Source organism: Anopheles merus, chromosome 3L (assembly GCF_017562075.2).
Source record: "Anopheles merus strain MAF chromosome 3L, AmerM5.1, whole genome shotgun sequence".
NCBI lineage: Eukaryota > Metazoa > Arthropoda > Insecta > Diptera > Culicidae > Anopheles > Anopheles merus.
The window spans coordinates 1,423,942-1,439,082 of NC_054085.1; the positions used below are offsets into that span (position 1 = coordinate 1,423,942).

Below are 15,141 nucleotides of genomic sequence, written 5' to 3' on the forward strand. Positions count from 1 at the left end.
TTAAACTCTGTATTTTTGTTTTTATTATTAAATAATTCACTTGCTAATGATAGTACATGGATTGGAAATCGTGCATTAAACAAACCTGACAACTAAAGTGAACGTAATTGTTGATTATCCGTGCTACAATGGTATACTGCAAATTCTGTACAAATCTATACTCAGTTATGAGAAATGGTGTGAATATATGGCTTATGCCGTCGTACCGTGAAAATACACATTAAATCCTATACAATCATACAATCAATACAATACAATCATACAATTGAACAAAATCTATCTTCCTAAATTATTTAAAACATTTTAAATCAGCTTTCTAATAACTTCAAACCGAATACATACCAAGATAATTCCTTGCATTCTTTTATGTCGTGTTATACTTTTTCTTCCCTACAATACTAAGCACGGAGGATCGTCAATTACATCACGGTGAAATCAAAACATTTGAGAATATATAGCTGTGAGGAATATTACAAATTTCACATCACATTTCTGCTGAAGTGATGATAATAAACTACTTTTGCAAATACAAATTCGTTAAAATAGATCATGATTCATGAAACTAATAATGCTTTCAGCGTGTTACAGTACGGTGGGAATTGATGTGGAATCAACAGAAAAACTATTTCTAGAGCTTTGTTGTTAATGACTAATCAAAGTGAGATAACTATACAAGACAAATACTGTCGTGAAAATGATCATACAAAATGAAGTGACATGAATAAAATAACGTTCTGTGGATGATATTGAATAATTTCGAAACTGGAACTTCTGATAGATAAATCAAGTGTTAATATTTTAACGAATTCAATAAAAAATAACAAACAGTTTTTGGTGGTATTATGTGACAAAAATATCCGAAAACTAGATTTAAAAAAAAATAGCCACAGCATGAAACATAAGGCAGTGCGATCGTTGCGATGGGAGATTTAGCTTGTTGAAAGTAATCAATCAATCGATAACGGATAGCAAACTCAAACTACACGAATACAAATATTGGAATTAATATATTTTTCTATTTACAAAAGAAATAGTTGTAACGCTTACACTTGTATGTATTCATATAGATATTTACGAGCTAGCTCATAATTTCCACTTCGCTTGTAGATAAAGCTCAAATTGAACGCTGCCTCAGCCTTTAAGTCCAAATACTGCGGATTTTCCTTTACAACTGCACTGTCAAAGCTCAGTACCCGTTTATAGTAATCGACCGCTAGATGCAGCAATCCCAACTGGTGATACATACGGCCCAAGTTGTAAAAGGCTTCGTGGCGTAATTCTTCCGGTCGGCCGGTGAGATACTTTTCCATAAACACGTTTGCCTGTGCGATCAACGATTGCTTCTTGTTGGTGAACTTTTGACACGCAATTTGTGTCAACGTAACAGCAATCATCATCGCGTGCAGTGGATCGTTAGTAACGAGGTATATTTTGTTGTACTCATTTAAGGCATACTTGTAGGTAGAGCAGTTGAGATGATAGTTTGCTATCAGCACCTTCGGATAGACACCGATGCCCGCTGAGCGGAAGAAAACCCTTGCCAAATAGCGATGATACCGTACGTCGCCACTGATAAAGATGACTAAATTGAACAAATTCCAAAGCTGTGGATGGTTGATCTTTGCTGCGAATGCATCGCCTTTCAAGTTGAACAACGGACGAATTTGGTCACGAATAATGTTTAACCCAAAGGTGGGATCGCGATTGTAAATGCACGCCGTCAATGCAAGCTGCTGTAGTTCCGGTCGATAGTTGTAAAAACGCTTCGAGGTCTGCAAGGTAAATACCAACTTCATGTAGTAGGTATAGTCGCGAAGCTCGTCAGCCACGGTCAGTAAGCGCAGCACAAGTTCCCACTCAGTCTCAACCGACAAATCGTTCCCGGTTACGAAATCTGGAACACCCTCGCCAGGAGTCCGATCTTTACACTCATGATATTTCACATGCGATAGAACCGCAATATCTTGACGCTTCCGGATCTGATAGCAATGACGCGCCAGTAGCATAAAACCGGCCGCTAGAAACTGTTGGTAGCGACCTACTTCGTGCAGCAGCAGACATCGTTCATGCAGTACCTCGGGATCGAGATATTCTTTGTCTGGATCTTGTTCCAGTGCTTGCAGTGCTTCATCGTATTTGCCTTGCTTTTTAAGCAAAGCAGCCAGCGCCAACCGGGCGTCTAGATGATGCGCAAGGGAAATCACCTACAATCAAGACATACAATTAGGTCTGAAAAGGAGAGATGCAGTTGTACTTTACCTTCTCATATCCGACAATAGCCTCATCGTAGTTTTCTATGCATCGCGAACAATCAGCGTACCGCAACCAGACTGCAGCAAGCGAGAACTTTTTACTCTTAATCAATGGCACCAGCAGCCGAAGAGCCTGGTGGTAGTGTTCTTCGTTCATCAGCGCTTCAGCAACATCCAGATAGCAATCGCCAGCGTTCTCCGGATCGATATGTGTCAGAATGTCGTCTATGGCTTTATCGAAACACTGTTCACACTTCAGATGCACAAGCACGACTGCTAGCTTCGTACGCAGATCGAGCACTATGTCATCCGGTATATCAATGGAAAAATTAGGACTCAGCTGGGTTCCCTCAGCAGCTCCCATATCGTAGTTGTGGAGTTCTACGTTGGCGTGTACTGCTAGAATATCTAACGCTCGACGGTAGTGACCGTTGGCTATTAACAATTCAACCAGCAGATTAATGTCCTCCATGTTAAACTTCTCCTTGGCCGTTCTGTACGCCTGCTGCATTGCATCCAGCGCAGCACTGACGTTGGTTTCCTTGTGGAATTTTTCTGCCACCCGTTTGGCGATACTGATAAGAAAATCGGCCTGTTCCTTAGGGATAAAGGGTAGCATGTTGTAGTAGTATTTGAACGCTTGCTTTTCGTCTCTTGTCTCCATTAGACGTGCTCGCTTTAGACGCATGTCGATATTTTTCGGATTGGCTCTTATGCTTCGTGTGTAGCATTTCAGCGCTTCGTCAATATCGCCGCGGTCGATAAATATTTCCGCCACACGTGCCCACTGCTCCGCATCGGAAGGGTTTAAGTGGGCCGCAATTTGCGAATACTGCAGATACTTTTCCGGATCGTCCATCTCGTGTATCTGTGCGAGCGTTATGAATGGTTCGTGAGCCAACGGAACTTGTCGGATAATTTCCATACACAGATCTTCCGCCGTGCGCACGTCACCCCTTGCATAGCAAAGGTTTGCCTGCCCCATTAAACCTTGCAGGGCCGCTGGAAGAAACCGTCGCTGGCGACGCAATGTCACCTTGCCCTCCGTTCTTGGAGATCCTTGCAAGTTACCTCTCAAAACATCACGCCGTGCATTGCTGTAGTCCTGAAAGAAAGTGGTCTTTTTCTTATGACTCTGATCAACCTCGGCATCTTCGTCATCCAGGTCGTCATCCTGCTGCATGCGCGCCTGATACTCGGAGAATGTAATTTCCCGTGCAACAAGCTTCTTGATCAAAACCTCTCGCTGGTGTGTATTTTCATCGTCGGTTTCCGATTCCGATTGGGCGGAAGAGTTCCCACCGGCAGATGAAGTGGAGGGAGCATTATACGAACCGGTTTGCACCATCGCCGGATGCTGTTGCACTTCGACAAACTCCGATAGATCTGATTCATCAACTTCATCCACCTCCAATTCCTCAATTTCCACATTGGAAGCATCGTATTCTACATCACTATCCGCCATCGTGCTGTAAATCGGCAACTTTTAGGGAATTCTAATCTTTGTTGCAATAGTTTGGTAGTTTCCAGTTTTCGAGTGGTAAATAAATGAACAAAACACGGCTGTTGTCAAACAATCCCGACAGTTCGGGTTGAAAAGAGGCAGATAATGGTTTCAACACACTCTGTCCTTGTTGCACAATCACAAGGTTGATTAGCTATTCAACACGGCTAGTAAATAAACCTCGACTAATCAGGAGCTATATTTGAAGAAAAAAAAACAGGATTTTTAATGACATTATAAAATTGACTTGTTCCTTAAATAAGTTAAGTAATTAAAAATATTTCAGGCTTTCTGGAAAACTGAACTTAACAAAAATTGTGATAATAAATGATTGTTTAACTTTAAACAAAATAAAGAACAGTAAAATGTTTGTTTGAGTAGTTAAAAATTTAACTTGACAAAAGCATTTCCTTGAATGAGCGTAATTTATCAAAAAATGAATGAAAATAAACGATAATGCTGCCCGCAGACCTTAAATGGCTTAAATGGCTTTCATGGCTTTCATTTACCTCAAAACTCATCGAACACACGTTGGAGCTGTGACCGCTACCTTAGGAAATGACGTGCCGTGTCAAATATCTGCTCACCGGATAGTTTCAGGCCCGACTCCGCTGATGTGACACCGCTTAGCAATTTCTTCTTCGGGCGCGGAGCTGTGGTAAAAAAAGGTCGTGCATATTTTCACCAGATGCTGGCGTAGAACATCTCTTGTGGCGGAAAACGTGAAAAGAATCACGGTCTCGCTAGTAAATGCTAGTTTTCTACAGTACTGGGTAAGACCAGATATTTATCGGCACTAGCATAACCGGGTGTGCGGGTTTACGTGTCTTTTTTTTACTTTGGTCGACCAAGTGGATAAAACACTGCAGTAGAATATTATGGTGTGAGCGGTGCGTGAGCGCAATCGAAGTTTTGATTGTGTGTGACTGGATGAAATGTAGAATATAGAGTATATCTACGATTTTTTGATTTATTCATGGGCGGGCAGGAATCTACTAGAACGATTTGCTTGCATCCTCGCTCGCTCGGGTTCCGTAGAGTTGTTCGGCAGTGAAATCAGGAGGGGGACCCGGTAAACGTGTGACCGCAATAGAGCGGGACCGAACGTGTGGCGCGTGGTAATGTGATGTGTTATCAGTTTTGGATTATTTGGTGAATCATTCCCCCCTCGGATCGGATGATGTGAAGAAGTGTTCGCATTCGCCAATTAAGTGCCCTTGAATTTAAAAGGGAAAACATGCTTATTGAAAAAGAGGCCTACCAGCGGGTGTAACATGAAGCAGTTTATTGCGAAAGGTTGAAGAAAAGGCAATGTAACTTTAAATTTAGACGGCATTAAACACAGCAGGATGGGCCATAATACGTCTAAAAAGCAGCTCATCGAAAGAAGCCGTACATGTTCGCAGAGGGGCTGCTCTATGTGAAACGTACGAGCGAACGAACGCTTCACGTGCTTATCTGCATGAGTCCCGATTGGTGGAAATGAGTCACATTTGCACGAGAGGGAACAGGCGTACAGTTTTACGAATACACCTGTCTCTGCTTCCAGCCGGGTGCCCCAAACTGAATATTACAACACCCCGTCTAGAAAGCTCCATGGGCTAGCCTTCGGGCGGGCGGGCTGACCTCAAAGATAAACCAAGGGTAGAGAATGGAAGTTTTTTTTCATTTCAATATCGTTCCAGCATTTAACTTATTTCGAGTGGGCTGGCGATTAAAAACGAGTGAAAACATTCTGCAAAACCGTAAACATCGTGCATTTCGAACATTGTGAAATACACAAAAAATGAATGTCCAAGCACGCTTTTGAGAATGCTTTCTAAATGAAACGATACCGTTGTGTTTATTTCTAACCGGCGTGAAAACGGCAGCATATTTTGAGAGACAATATAAATATGTTTGTTTTGACGAACCGTTCATGCAATACCGATTTTGTTGCAAACTGTTCGAACTTTCTCCCGCTTCATTTTGGTAACCCGCGTCTACTTGCGTGGCCCGAATTTACGACGAACGCACCACGAATAGCAACTAACTAAAAGCGATTCACGTCGATGGTAAATTAAGGGAACGAACAATATTTTGCTTTGTTTGGTTTGAATATTGAACCTCGATTGTTGGTTACATAGTGACAAAGAAAGTTAACATACTTTCGTCACTGTGTATCGTATGCTATCTATAGTTTCTAATCTTCTGGTTAAAAATACATGACCATAAATGAGTTGAATTTCAAGAGAATGTCTGATTGTATTTGTACAGCGACAAATAGGCCTAATTGGAATAGATATATCTTAACGAACGTTTAATCATATGAAGGAGTGTGATATGATCAAATCCGTAATGAAGCGCTTCGCTCCAAACATGCTTTCGGGTATGCTTACTAAATGAAGCGACGCCGTTCTTTCTAAGCACTCCGCCAATATCGCCTGACGAACAACCGACGAAAAGGAGCATTTTTTTTCATGACATACAGGTAAAATAATTTAATTTATCCAACGTTGTAACAAATGCTCGTTTATTGTGCAGATTGTTTCAACAATGATTCCAGTATTGCTTAGAGCCGAAATGTAGAAAGAGGGTTTTATTGTGGTATTCTGCTGTTGTTGTCCATATTTTATGACTTTCAATTACCACATGTCGCTCCGGACATTTGCTAACGAATGAAACCGTAGCATGGTCTAAGCTGTTGCTGTTTAGCACTTGCACCTTGAGAAGGTGTTATATCCAGTGATGGATATGTAAAAAAACATACGGGGGATACCTACATTGTTGCAGATTTTATGTGACAAACTGGTACCGATAGTAAAAGTACTAACAAATATATTCAACCACATTCTGTGTATCTATTTAGCAATTGTGTATGATACAGTGGTTAATAGAAACTAACCCGAATGCCATTACGATCACCCAAGAGCGGGTAACCGATTTTTTTTTGCTGTTTGATAATGAGCTGAGTTTTCTGAGCCAAAAAAGCCGACTTACTCCATAAAACTGACCGAATTAAAAATGTATTTAAAATGCAAAAAAGAAAATTCAACAGTACAACATCATGTCACGAGTTTGCCGAGTTCTGACCACTTCCTGTGTATATTTACATGTTTGCGATGAACAACACGATGAACCCTATCGTTGTTATCCGGCTCACGCGATGTAGTAACATAGGCACAAATCCGAACTCTTGGGTAGGCTAATGTACCGGTAACAGTCTGAAAACCTTCTCTCAAATAAATAGTGGTAGTGATTTAACATTTAAATTTATTATTTTCTAAACAGACATATTCAATTGTATTGCCAGCTTCGCTGTATGCGGTAGTGTGGGTTTAGCAGTGCGCTGTGATGCTATAAATTTTGATATTCTTTTTTTGTATTGATAACGTATCGCATTCTTTTATCCCGCTGATAAAAGGGGACGGTTTATTGCATGATGTGTTACATAGTGATTCAGATTGGGAAGTTGCTGCACATTCGTGCAAGCAGGGGGAACTTCTTTACTATGTTACGTCACTTGACGTCGAAATTAATCAGCCATTAAGATTAGCCACCCTTCCTATCTTTACGTCTTTGCTATGTGTTGCTTAAATGTGTGGCTATGTTAAGTCTGCCATCATATTTACCAGCGAATACGGACGTCCAATAGCATCCACCGATCCTTAGACTTACGATGCTCTGGCATTCATTGTACACAAAGTAAATTTGCATTGCTTGTTGTTGGTACACACACCACCGTCAACATCCCTGACTAAATGACGCTAATTGACATAGTCTGATGTTGATCTTGAATGCTCTTCAGTTTATTTTTTTGTTCGTACCGTAATACTTGTACATATCTTTTAATCCGTGCATTTTTGTTTAAATATTCCATTCCAGACATCTTCTACCAAGCGTCCGTACTGAAATCGCTGAGTTACGGTGGATATTTAACCCGGAGTGCTGGTTGTTAGCTAACAACGGGTCTCACAACCAATTGCGGGTCAAGTAACGAGTATTGGAACAACGCACAAAATGGTTAACACACCGTACATAATCAATGAAATTTACGACATTCTTCAGAAGGTAATAATGCTTAATTAAATCTGCTATTGTGATGTATCTACGCGGTGGTCTAATGATTTTTTCAATTCAATTTCAGTCCTCCCCGTTCGAATTGACATTGGAGGCCTTGCTGGCATTGGGAGTAATATGGATAGTTTTTTACAAACGCACGACAAAGAAGATGCCCATGTCAGAAGAGGAAATTCTTGCACGGTGGACACCGGAACCACTCGTGGCAGAGGTACCACAGGACCATCCAGCGCTGAAAACAAAGATTGTCGAGGGACCAGTCGGTAAAATGGTAAATGTAAATGGCAAAGAGTGCATCAACATGGCCACACACAACTATCTCGGGCTGGCAGAGGACGAAGACATTAAGCAAGCGGCGATAAAGAGCTTGCGAAAGTACGGTGTCGGTTCTTGCGGTCCGCGCGGATTCTACGGTACAGTCGATGTGCATCTCGAGCTCGAAGAACGGTTGGCGAAATTTATGAACGTGGAGGAAGCTGTAGTGTATTCGTACGCGTTTTCCACTATAGCTAGTGCAATACCGGCCTATTCGAAGAGGGGAGATTTGATTTTCGTGTATGTACACTTAATGGAATGATTACGGCTCTACTTTTCTTGTTAACGGGGTATTAAATCGTTTTTTTTGTTTACAGTGACGAGTGTGTTAATTTTGCTATTCAAAAAGGATTGGACGCTTCACGAAGCAAGATTTTTTACTACAAACACAACGATATGGACGATTTGGAGCGATTGCTTCAAAAGCAACAGATTGAAGACAAGCGTAATCCGGCAAAAGCTAAAAAGACGCGACGTTTTCTGGTAGCCGAAGCCATCTATATGAACACGGGTGAAGTTTGCCCCCTGCCTCGGTTGGTGGAATTACGAGCTCGTTACAAACTACGCCTTTTCTTGGATGAAAGCATATCTTTCGGTGTGTTGGGAGATAGTGGACGTGGGTTGATTGAGCACTGCAATGTCGATGTAAGTATAGCCTGGGTAATCCGATCCCCAAGCGTCGGGTAAAATGAACTAAAAAGGCCATGTATTAACGTATGCTCATGTTACATGACTTCAGAAAACGGAGGTTGATTTGGTATCGGCTGGGCTAGAATGGTCAGCCGCAACTATCGGTGGCTTTTGTGCCGGTTCCTCGTTCATCGTGGAGCATCAGCGGCTCTCCGGATTAGGGTATTGTTTCTCTGCCTCACTACCACCCTTGCTTGCACAGGCTGCCATCAGTGCGCTGGATCGATTCGAAAGCAACCCACGAATATTCGTGGAACTAAGAGAACGCTGTCGAATGGTTTCAGAGTATGTATTTGAAATTAAAAAAAGTGTTCCGTGGTTGTAAGCAATGGTCTGTGAAAATATTTACCCTTCTTAATTGCGTGTTTTAGCAAACTTTCTCAACTGAAACACTTCCAATCAAGAGGTGATCCACTATCTCCAGTGAAGCATTTATATCTAAAACACAAACATGAAAGCTGGGTGCATGAAAAGATGCTTCTGGACGAGATATCTACTGAGGTAAAAAGCAATTACATTAAGTGAAAATGCTTTTATTTTTAATAATGCAATAAACCCTTTCTGGTCTGGCTATTTCAGTGCATCGACAACGGTTTGGCGGTGATAGCGGCAGAATATTTGGAAACCATGGAAAAGCATTGCCCAAGGCCAAGTATTCGATTAACGGTTAATCGTTTGCTAACGGAAAAGGAAATAGACGATGCTTTCCGAATTTTAGAACATGTTTCAGAGAAAGTTTTTGCAAGTGCGGGTTAAAATAAGGATGGTAAGATATTTCCACTTTATGATGCTATCGGTGACATAAGCTCACGTACACATAACACAAATTGTTGCGTACCAGGGGGCTTACAGAGCTACACATACCTTCCTATTCTCCTCCTATTTGAAACAATGATCAAAAAGAATTACGAATAAAATTATCATAAATGGCCCCTTGTAAACAGGTGCAGCAAATCTGTGACCCTTCGTCCTGGTTGGGTCATTATAAGCATCTCCAAATGCACAATGTAATTTGTTGGGTGGTTTAATCATATTATTGCGTAATCCGTGAAACATAAACAAAACCCCGGAAGAGAAAATGTCACGAATTATTTTTTTAATGATTACAAAAGAATTGAAAAGCAACTTCTCCTGGCTTGTGATCAAACTACTATGACAAAAAACTAGCGCAGCCAGAATACTAGCCAGAAGGCGCCATTGCTGTAAGAAACAAATAATGCCGCATCTATATTTTAGTTAATTTTCGTTAGACACATTCATCCAGCATTGTATGGAGAAGGTTGAACCTTTTGTGTATGGTTATGTTGAAACATGTTCACGATTTCTGTTTTAAGCGCGTATGTCAATGTATATTTTCCGATGCTTTCCGTCAAACTATCTAGCTTTTACCACTATTTTGACAGCATGTCATTCGTAACAGCTTATAGTCTAATAGTCAACAATAAGTTTGCAAATTAAAGTAAGTTTTGTTAACATAATCCCCTGATGACTTTGTATGCGAATGTACAAAACATGCAAAACAACCAGCACCACCAGTATCTTTGATAGTATGTAGACATTTGCTTTAGATTTTTAAGAGATCAGGAGGGTCGTGTTCATGCGAATCTAGAATTAGATGGAAGTGTGCGGTAAACACAGCGGGCTAGACAACACTGGAAAGGACGCCAAGTAATGCTAGTATTATTAAACAAAAGCGTAACCCGAAAATAACCCGCAAATATGGCATATTTCCGAAATGAAAAGAAAAAAAAACACACACAGAGCAAAGCATGTGTGTACAGTTGCATGAAACACGTGAACTCTCTGGTTCAATCGAATGATAGGGCCTTAAGCTTCAGAAGCAAATGCTTGAAGTTATTTAATAACGAACATCGTGAGACGAAATCGACTATCTGTTCTTTTGCTTTTTTATCGTCTCGACATAAGCTGATCATTATACCCCCCAATATCTTTTGCATGCGGTACATCTGTTTTAAACCGTGATTTCAACTTCCTATGCTGAGGGGACAGCATTGTTGTGCAAACGTCACGGGATCACGGTATGTTTGTTTCAGTTTGCCAAAATGTGTACACAACGTGCTTTGTGCGATGCATACTTCTACGCGGGTATGCCCACTGTGCGAACCTTTTGTTTTTGGTAATGGATTATCAAAAACAACACAGAGTAAAATAAGTAAAAACGCTTTGCAAGATAAAGTCAATACTTAAACAGTGCTTTAAAGGATAAGCTTAAACAGAGGATAAGTTATGTATGAGATTTTCGTAGACACTGGAATAAAAACGGGAAACTTAAAACACCAACACTTTCATTTTGATCTGTGCGGGGAACGGTTTGACGAAAGAATAAAAAATGTTCACTTTCAATGCATGCCTATTTTATTTTGCTCTCTTTTGATTCTATTTTTAGACTATAGTATAGCCACTGTATCAGTGATATGAACAACCAAGGGCTCGAAAGCTAACTAAAATCCATCAGTCTATACTGCCAAACGGCAGATAGATAACGCTTTCTACTGTCCAGATGAACGTTTCCCATAGTGCTCTTCAATTTAAGCGCGCGGTGCAATCTACTGTGGGGCAAGAATGCAGGCGGTTCTGCAGGGCAGATACAGTTGGATATGATTTCGGCGCCCGGCCCAACCCTCTGGGAATGTATGATGATCGACATTCTTATCGATACGATTGAACCCACCAAACTCGGCGTCGTCGGAGCTAAGCACAACGCGATACTTACCGGCCAGCTCCACGCCGATGCGATAATCCGTGAAGCTTTTGGTGGAGTGAAAGTTGAACAAAAACAGCAGATTGTTGCGCTCGAACGCGATCACCTTATCATCCTCGTGCTTCCAGCTAACGTACGCCGGCAGGCAGTCGAGCCAGTGGTACTTCTCCTCAGCGTGATGCATCGCGCGGTCGAATTCGTTCAGGAAACGGTATTTCAGCAATTGATCGTCCACCAAATGCCACTGCCGTCGCGCATAGTGATACGAATCGTTGTTGCCAACGCGCGGAAAATCTAACCACTCGGGATGGCCGAACTCGTTGCCCATAAAGTTCAGATAAGCCTCCCCGCCCAGGCTGTGCGTGATGAGCCGAATCATTTTGTGCAGCGCAATGCCACGGTCAATGATAAGGCTTGGATCGGACACGATCGACATGTGCGTGTACATCTCTTTGTCCATCAGCCAGAAAGCGATCGTTTTATCGCCAACCAGTGCCTGATCGTGTGATTCCGCGTACGCTACCGTGCTTTCCTTCCATCGGCGATTCGTGAGCGTGTGCACAATGTTGCCAATGTTCCACTCTTCGTCGCTTTTCGTCTTCAGCAACTGGATCCATTTGTCCGGAATGGCCATGGCGAGACGGTAGTCAAACCCAATGCCGCCCTCCTCAGTTGGGCGACAGAGGGTCGGCATGCCGCTCACGTCCTCGGCAATCGTAATAACGTTCGGATCCATCTCGTGCAGGAAATAGTTGGCGATTGCCAGATAAATGAGGGCTTCCGTATCGACGTTAAGCCCAAAGTATTCGTTGTAATCACCGGAGAACCCTTCTCCACCTCGCGAGTGATACAGCATAGAGGTGACACCGTCAAAACGATATCCATCAAAGTTGTACTCATCGCGCCACCAGCGAAGGTTCGAAAGCAGGAACCGAAGCACTTCGTATCTGCGGACGGAGAAATTGAGGTAACATTAGAAAGAGGGGAAAAAGAAGGAGCCACACCAAACACCGCTACTTACTCCGAATAATTGAAAAGCCGGCTACCCCACGTCGGATGCTCACCGCGAGATCCGTCGTGGAAGTAGCAAGCATTCGTACCATCGAATTGATTCAGCCCGTCCTGCGTATTTTTGCTCGCATGCGAATGAACCACGTCGAGCAGCACAAATATGCCGTGCTCGTGTGCCTTATCCACCATATACTTCAACTCGTCCGGGGTACCGTACCGGCTTGAGGCAGCAAAGAAGCTCGTAACCTGATATCCAAAGCTAGCGTAGTACGCGTGCTCCATGATGGCCATCAACTGTATGGTGTTGTAGCCCAGCTTGGCGATGCGCGGAATGATGTTGTCGGCAAAGTTGCGATACGTTCCCACGCCGTACTCCTCCGTTGCGATGCCTACGTGACACTCGTAGATACGCAGCGCCCGAGGCCGGCTAGGCTTCCGGTGGCGGAACATATATTTTTCATGCGCCGGCGGGTGCCAAACACGTTGCTGAAAATTAACCCCCAGCTCTTTCGGAGGTGGCACTACATACTTAGCCCATGGCGATAGGCGATCGACCAGCGCACCGTCCTGCTTGCGAATGATCACTTTGATCTCGGACAAATGTTTGATAGCGCAGGAACCGTCCGGGTTCGGTGGGATCTTCAGCTCCCATTTTCCGAAGGCCAGTTTTTCGTACGGCGTGGCCAACCATTGCCAGTTATCTGCGAGAGAAGAAAGTAGAAGTGAGCACATATTTAGTGCTAGCATTACTCAAGCAAATGAAATGCGTTTTATTGTTGAGCAATGCGCCAAATATTCTTTCCATCAGTGGGATAAGAAGCACAAATATTACACAAGATCAAATGAAGGTTGAGGGAAAATGCATTCGCAAAACGGTTCTGCATAGATTCTTAACGGTAAAATTGATAATAGCATGCATGCAATAATATTTGTTTTGCTTTTAGATTACTTAATGGGTTTCACTATTGTGTACTAATGACTAAATGACATGATGTAGTATAACCTGTAATAGTGTCAGGTCATGTTTATCAGATCAGAATCGATTAGATGAGACATCTTGGGAAATGCTAAACGAGAACCAATGCCCGGGTAGAGGTCGACAATAGGGGGAGAATTCTACAAGTGTCATATTTTACATTTTGAAGCGAAAAACATTCAACGAAAAGTTCATTTTACTCACTGAAATCTCCAGTTAGATACACCTCCTTAGCACCGGGAGCCCATTCGCGAGCTACAACACTATTGTCCTGGGCGATGTGCAAACCAAAATATTTGTAGCCCTGGGTGAACTCATTCAGACCACCTTCTAGGTCGTTCAAACGCTTGATCCATCCACGGAATTCGGTATTTCTTAAGTAAGCAGCCAAAAGAGATAAAGAATGTCATTTGATTAACTGCAGTCGATGTTTAATTAAACAAGTTCACACAAATGGCTGTGTTTCGTCCCTCGTTCTGTGCTCTGTTTTGAACAAAGCTACTAATCTTCTTAACAACTGATAGACGATGACCGTCAGTTGAACTTCTTCGTATCATGCTGTCCTTATCTACGTGAATGCACGCATTCTAAGATCGCATCCGCATAGGCACTTGCCGGCCCGACGCTGCTGCCTCTGCCCGTCCTGAACGGCAATGACCTTGGCGTGACATTCATTAGATGGATGGCTCAGGAAGAAAAATCTCTCGCTTTCTTGGACAACACAACCTTTGGCGATGACGGATTTGAAGCCAAAAGCTGAGCTCAGTTTCAAATTACACAGTCGCGTCCGGTTTAGCCGACACACTACACTTTTCCTGAGCCACCGGGTGTTGTATTACCGGCGCGTACGCATTTGCTGCTCGAGATGAATGGAACCGGTTAAGCTTACCTGCGCCGAATTTCTTGCTCGTGCGATTTAAGGTACGGATCCAGCTCAAACAGCTTTTCAAGATTCACTTTAGGTTCGTTAGCCATAGTGGAGGCTTTTACTGTTTTTCTCCCCGATACGAGACTGGATGCTGCTCGATCAGCCACAAACAACAGCGGACTTGATGCACCGCAACGACACTTATGAATGAACTACTACGAGTGAGCGCGCCTGCGAGGTTAGTCCGATCCACTACGCAACGAACAGCGAAGTGACGAGCTTCGTCACTAAGTCCGATGAGTAAAGGACGATCAGATTGGAAGAAGAATACTGGTCGGCGGGTTCTGAGGAACGGGACTGCCGCTTGTACTGATGTTTTCCTTTTCGCAACTTACAAGAAAAGTACGAATATTGTTATTATGTGCTGGCGCTTGATTGTTTGAATGGAATCTGACATTTTTCGAACAGAACATTTTGCTGCTCAATGGTATTTGAGTGCGCTAAAAGAAAGAAAACATCTGTAAAGATAAACAAAATAACAAACAGTCGAATCGTCTTTCGGCGAAACGCTTCAAACGCTCGTGTGACGGCAATCGGAAACGCTTCCTTGCTGTCAAGCTGGTTTGTTCGATCGTGGTGTCACTAGAGAGACATCAAGATTTTTAATTTAATAATTTTTTTAAAAATTTGCTGAAATTTTTATGATTGGAAAGCTTTTCAATAAAAATAAAACCATTTAATAAA

The 15,141-nt window shown here is 42.5% G+C and overlaps 3 protein-coding genes across 3 annotated transcripts; 1 reads left to right on the top strand and 2 right to left on the bottom strand.

Moving 5' to 3' along the window:
* Positions 1-988: 988 nt before the first annotated feature.
* Positions 989-4,356, bottom strand: LOC121598754 (general transcription factor 3C polypeptide 3-like). The gene is made up of 3 exons (XM_041926026.1): positions 4,266-4,356; positions 2,260-3,952; positions 989-2,204 (listed from the first exon to the last, which is right to left on the bottom strand). The coding sequence occupies exons 2-3, from the start codon at positions 3,715-3,717 to the stop codon at positions 1,044-1,046; spliced, it is 2,619 nt and encodes an 872-aa protein (XP_041781960.1). The 5' UTR covers positions 3,718-3,952; positions 4,266-4,356; the 3' UTR covers positions 989-1,043.
* On the top strand, positions 4,351-10,562 carry LOC121598757 (serine palmitoyltransferase 1-like). The gene is made up of 7 exons (XM_041926029.1): positions 4,351-4,529; positions 7,621-7,806; positions 7,883-8,370; positions 8,448-8,775; positions 8,870-9,105; positions 9,192-9,321; positions 9,400-10,562. Exons 2-7 carry the CDS (start codon positions 7,756-7,758, stop codon positions 9,574-9,576), a joined length of 1,410 nt encoding a protein of 469 aa, XP_041781963.1. The 5' UTR covers positions 4,351-4,529; positions 7,621-7,755; the 3' UTR covers positions 9,577-10,562.
* A 616-nt stretch (positions 10,563-11,178) lies between these two features.
* Positions 11,179-14,944, bottom strand: LOC121598755 (1,4-alpha-glucan-branching enzyme-like). The gene is made up of 4 exons (XM_041926027.1): positions 14,419-14,944; positions 13,734-13,903; positions 12,564-13,254; positions 11,179-12,489 (listed from the first exon to the last, which is right to left on the bottom strand). The coding sequence occupies exons 1-4, from the start codon at positions 14,502-14,504 to the stop codon at positions 11,388-11,390; spliced, it is 2,049 nt and encodes a 682-aa protein (XP_041781961.1). The 5' UTR covers positions 14,505-14,944; the 3' UTR covers positions 11,179-11,387.
* Positions 14,945-15,141: the final 197 nt, after the last annotated feature.

Coding starts and splice junctions, on each gene's coding strand:
- LOC121598754 (XM_041926026.1), bottom strand. CDS start 3,717: ATGGCGGATAGTGATGTAGAATACGATGCTTCCAATGTGGAAATTGAG. Junction 2,205..2,259: donor CTATTGTCGGATATGAGAAG/GTAAAGTACAAC, acceptor TCTTGATTGTAG/GTGATTTCCCTTGCGCATCA.
- LOC121598757 (XM_041926029.1), top strand. CDS start 7,756: ATGGTTAACACACCGTACATAATCAATGAAATTTACGACATTCTTCAG. Junction 8,776..8,869: donor TTGAGCACTGCAATGTCGAT/GTAAGTATAGCC, acceptor ACATGACTTCAG/AAAACGGAGGTTGATTTGGT. Junction 9,322..9,399: donor TGGACGAGATATCTACTGAG/GTAAAAAGCAAT, acceptor TGGCTATTTCAG/TGCATCGACAACGGTTTGGC.
- LOC121598755 (XM_041926027.1), bottom strand. CDS start 14,504: ATGGCTAACGAACCTAAAGTGAATCTTGAAAAGCTGTTTGAGCTGGAT. Junction 13,255..13,733: donor GTATCTAACTGGAGATTTCA/GTGAGTAAAATG, acceptor CTTCTCTCGCAG/ATAACTGGCAATGGTTGGCC. Junction 12,490..12,563: donor CGGCTTTTCAATTATTCGGA/GTAAGTAGCGGT, acceptor CTCCGTCCGCAG/ATACGAAGTGCTTCGGTTCC.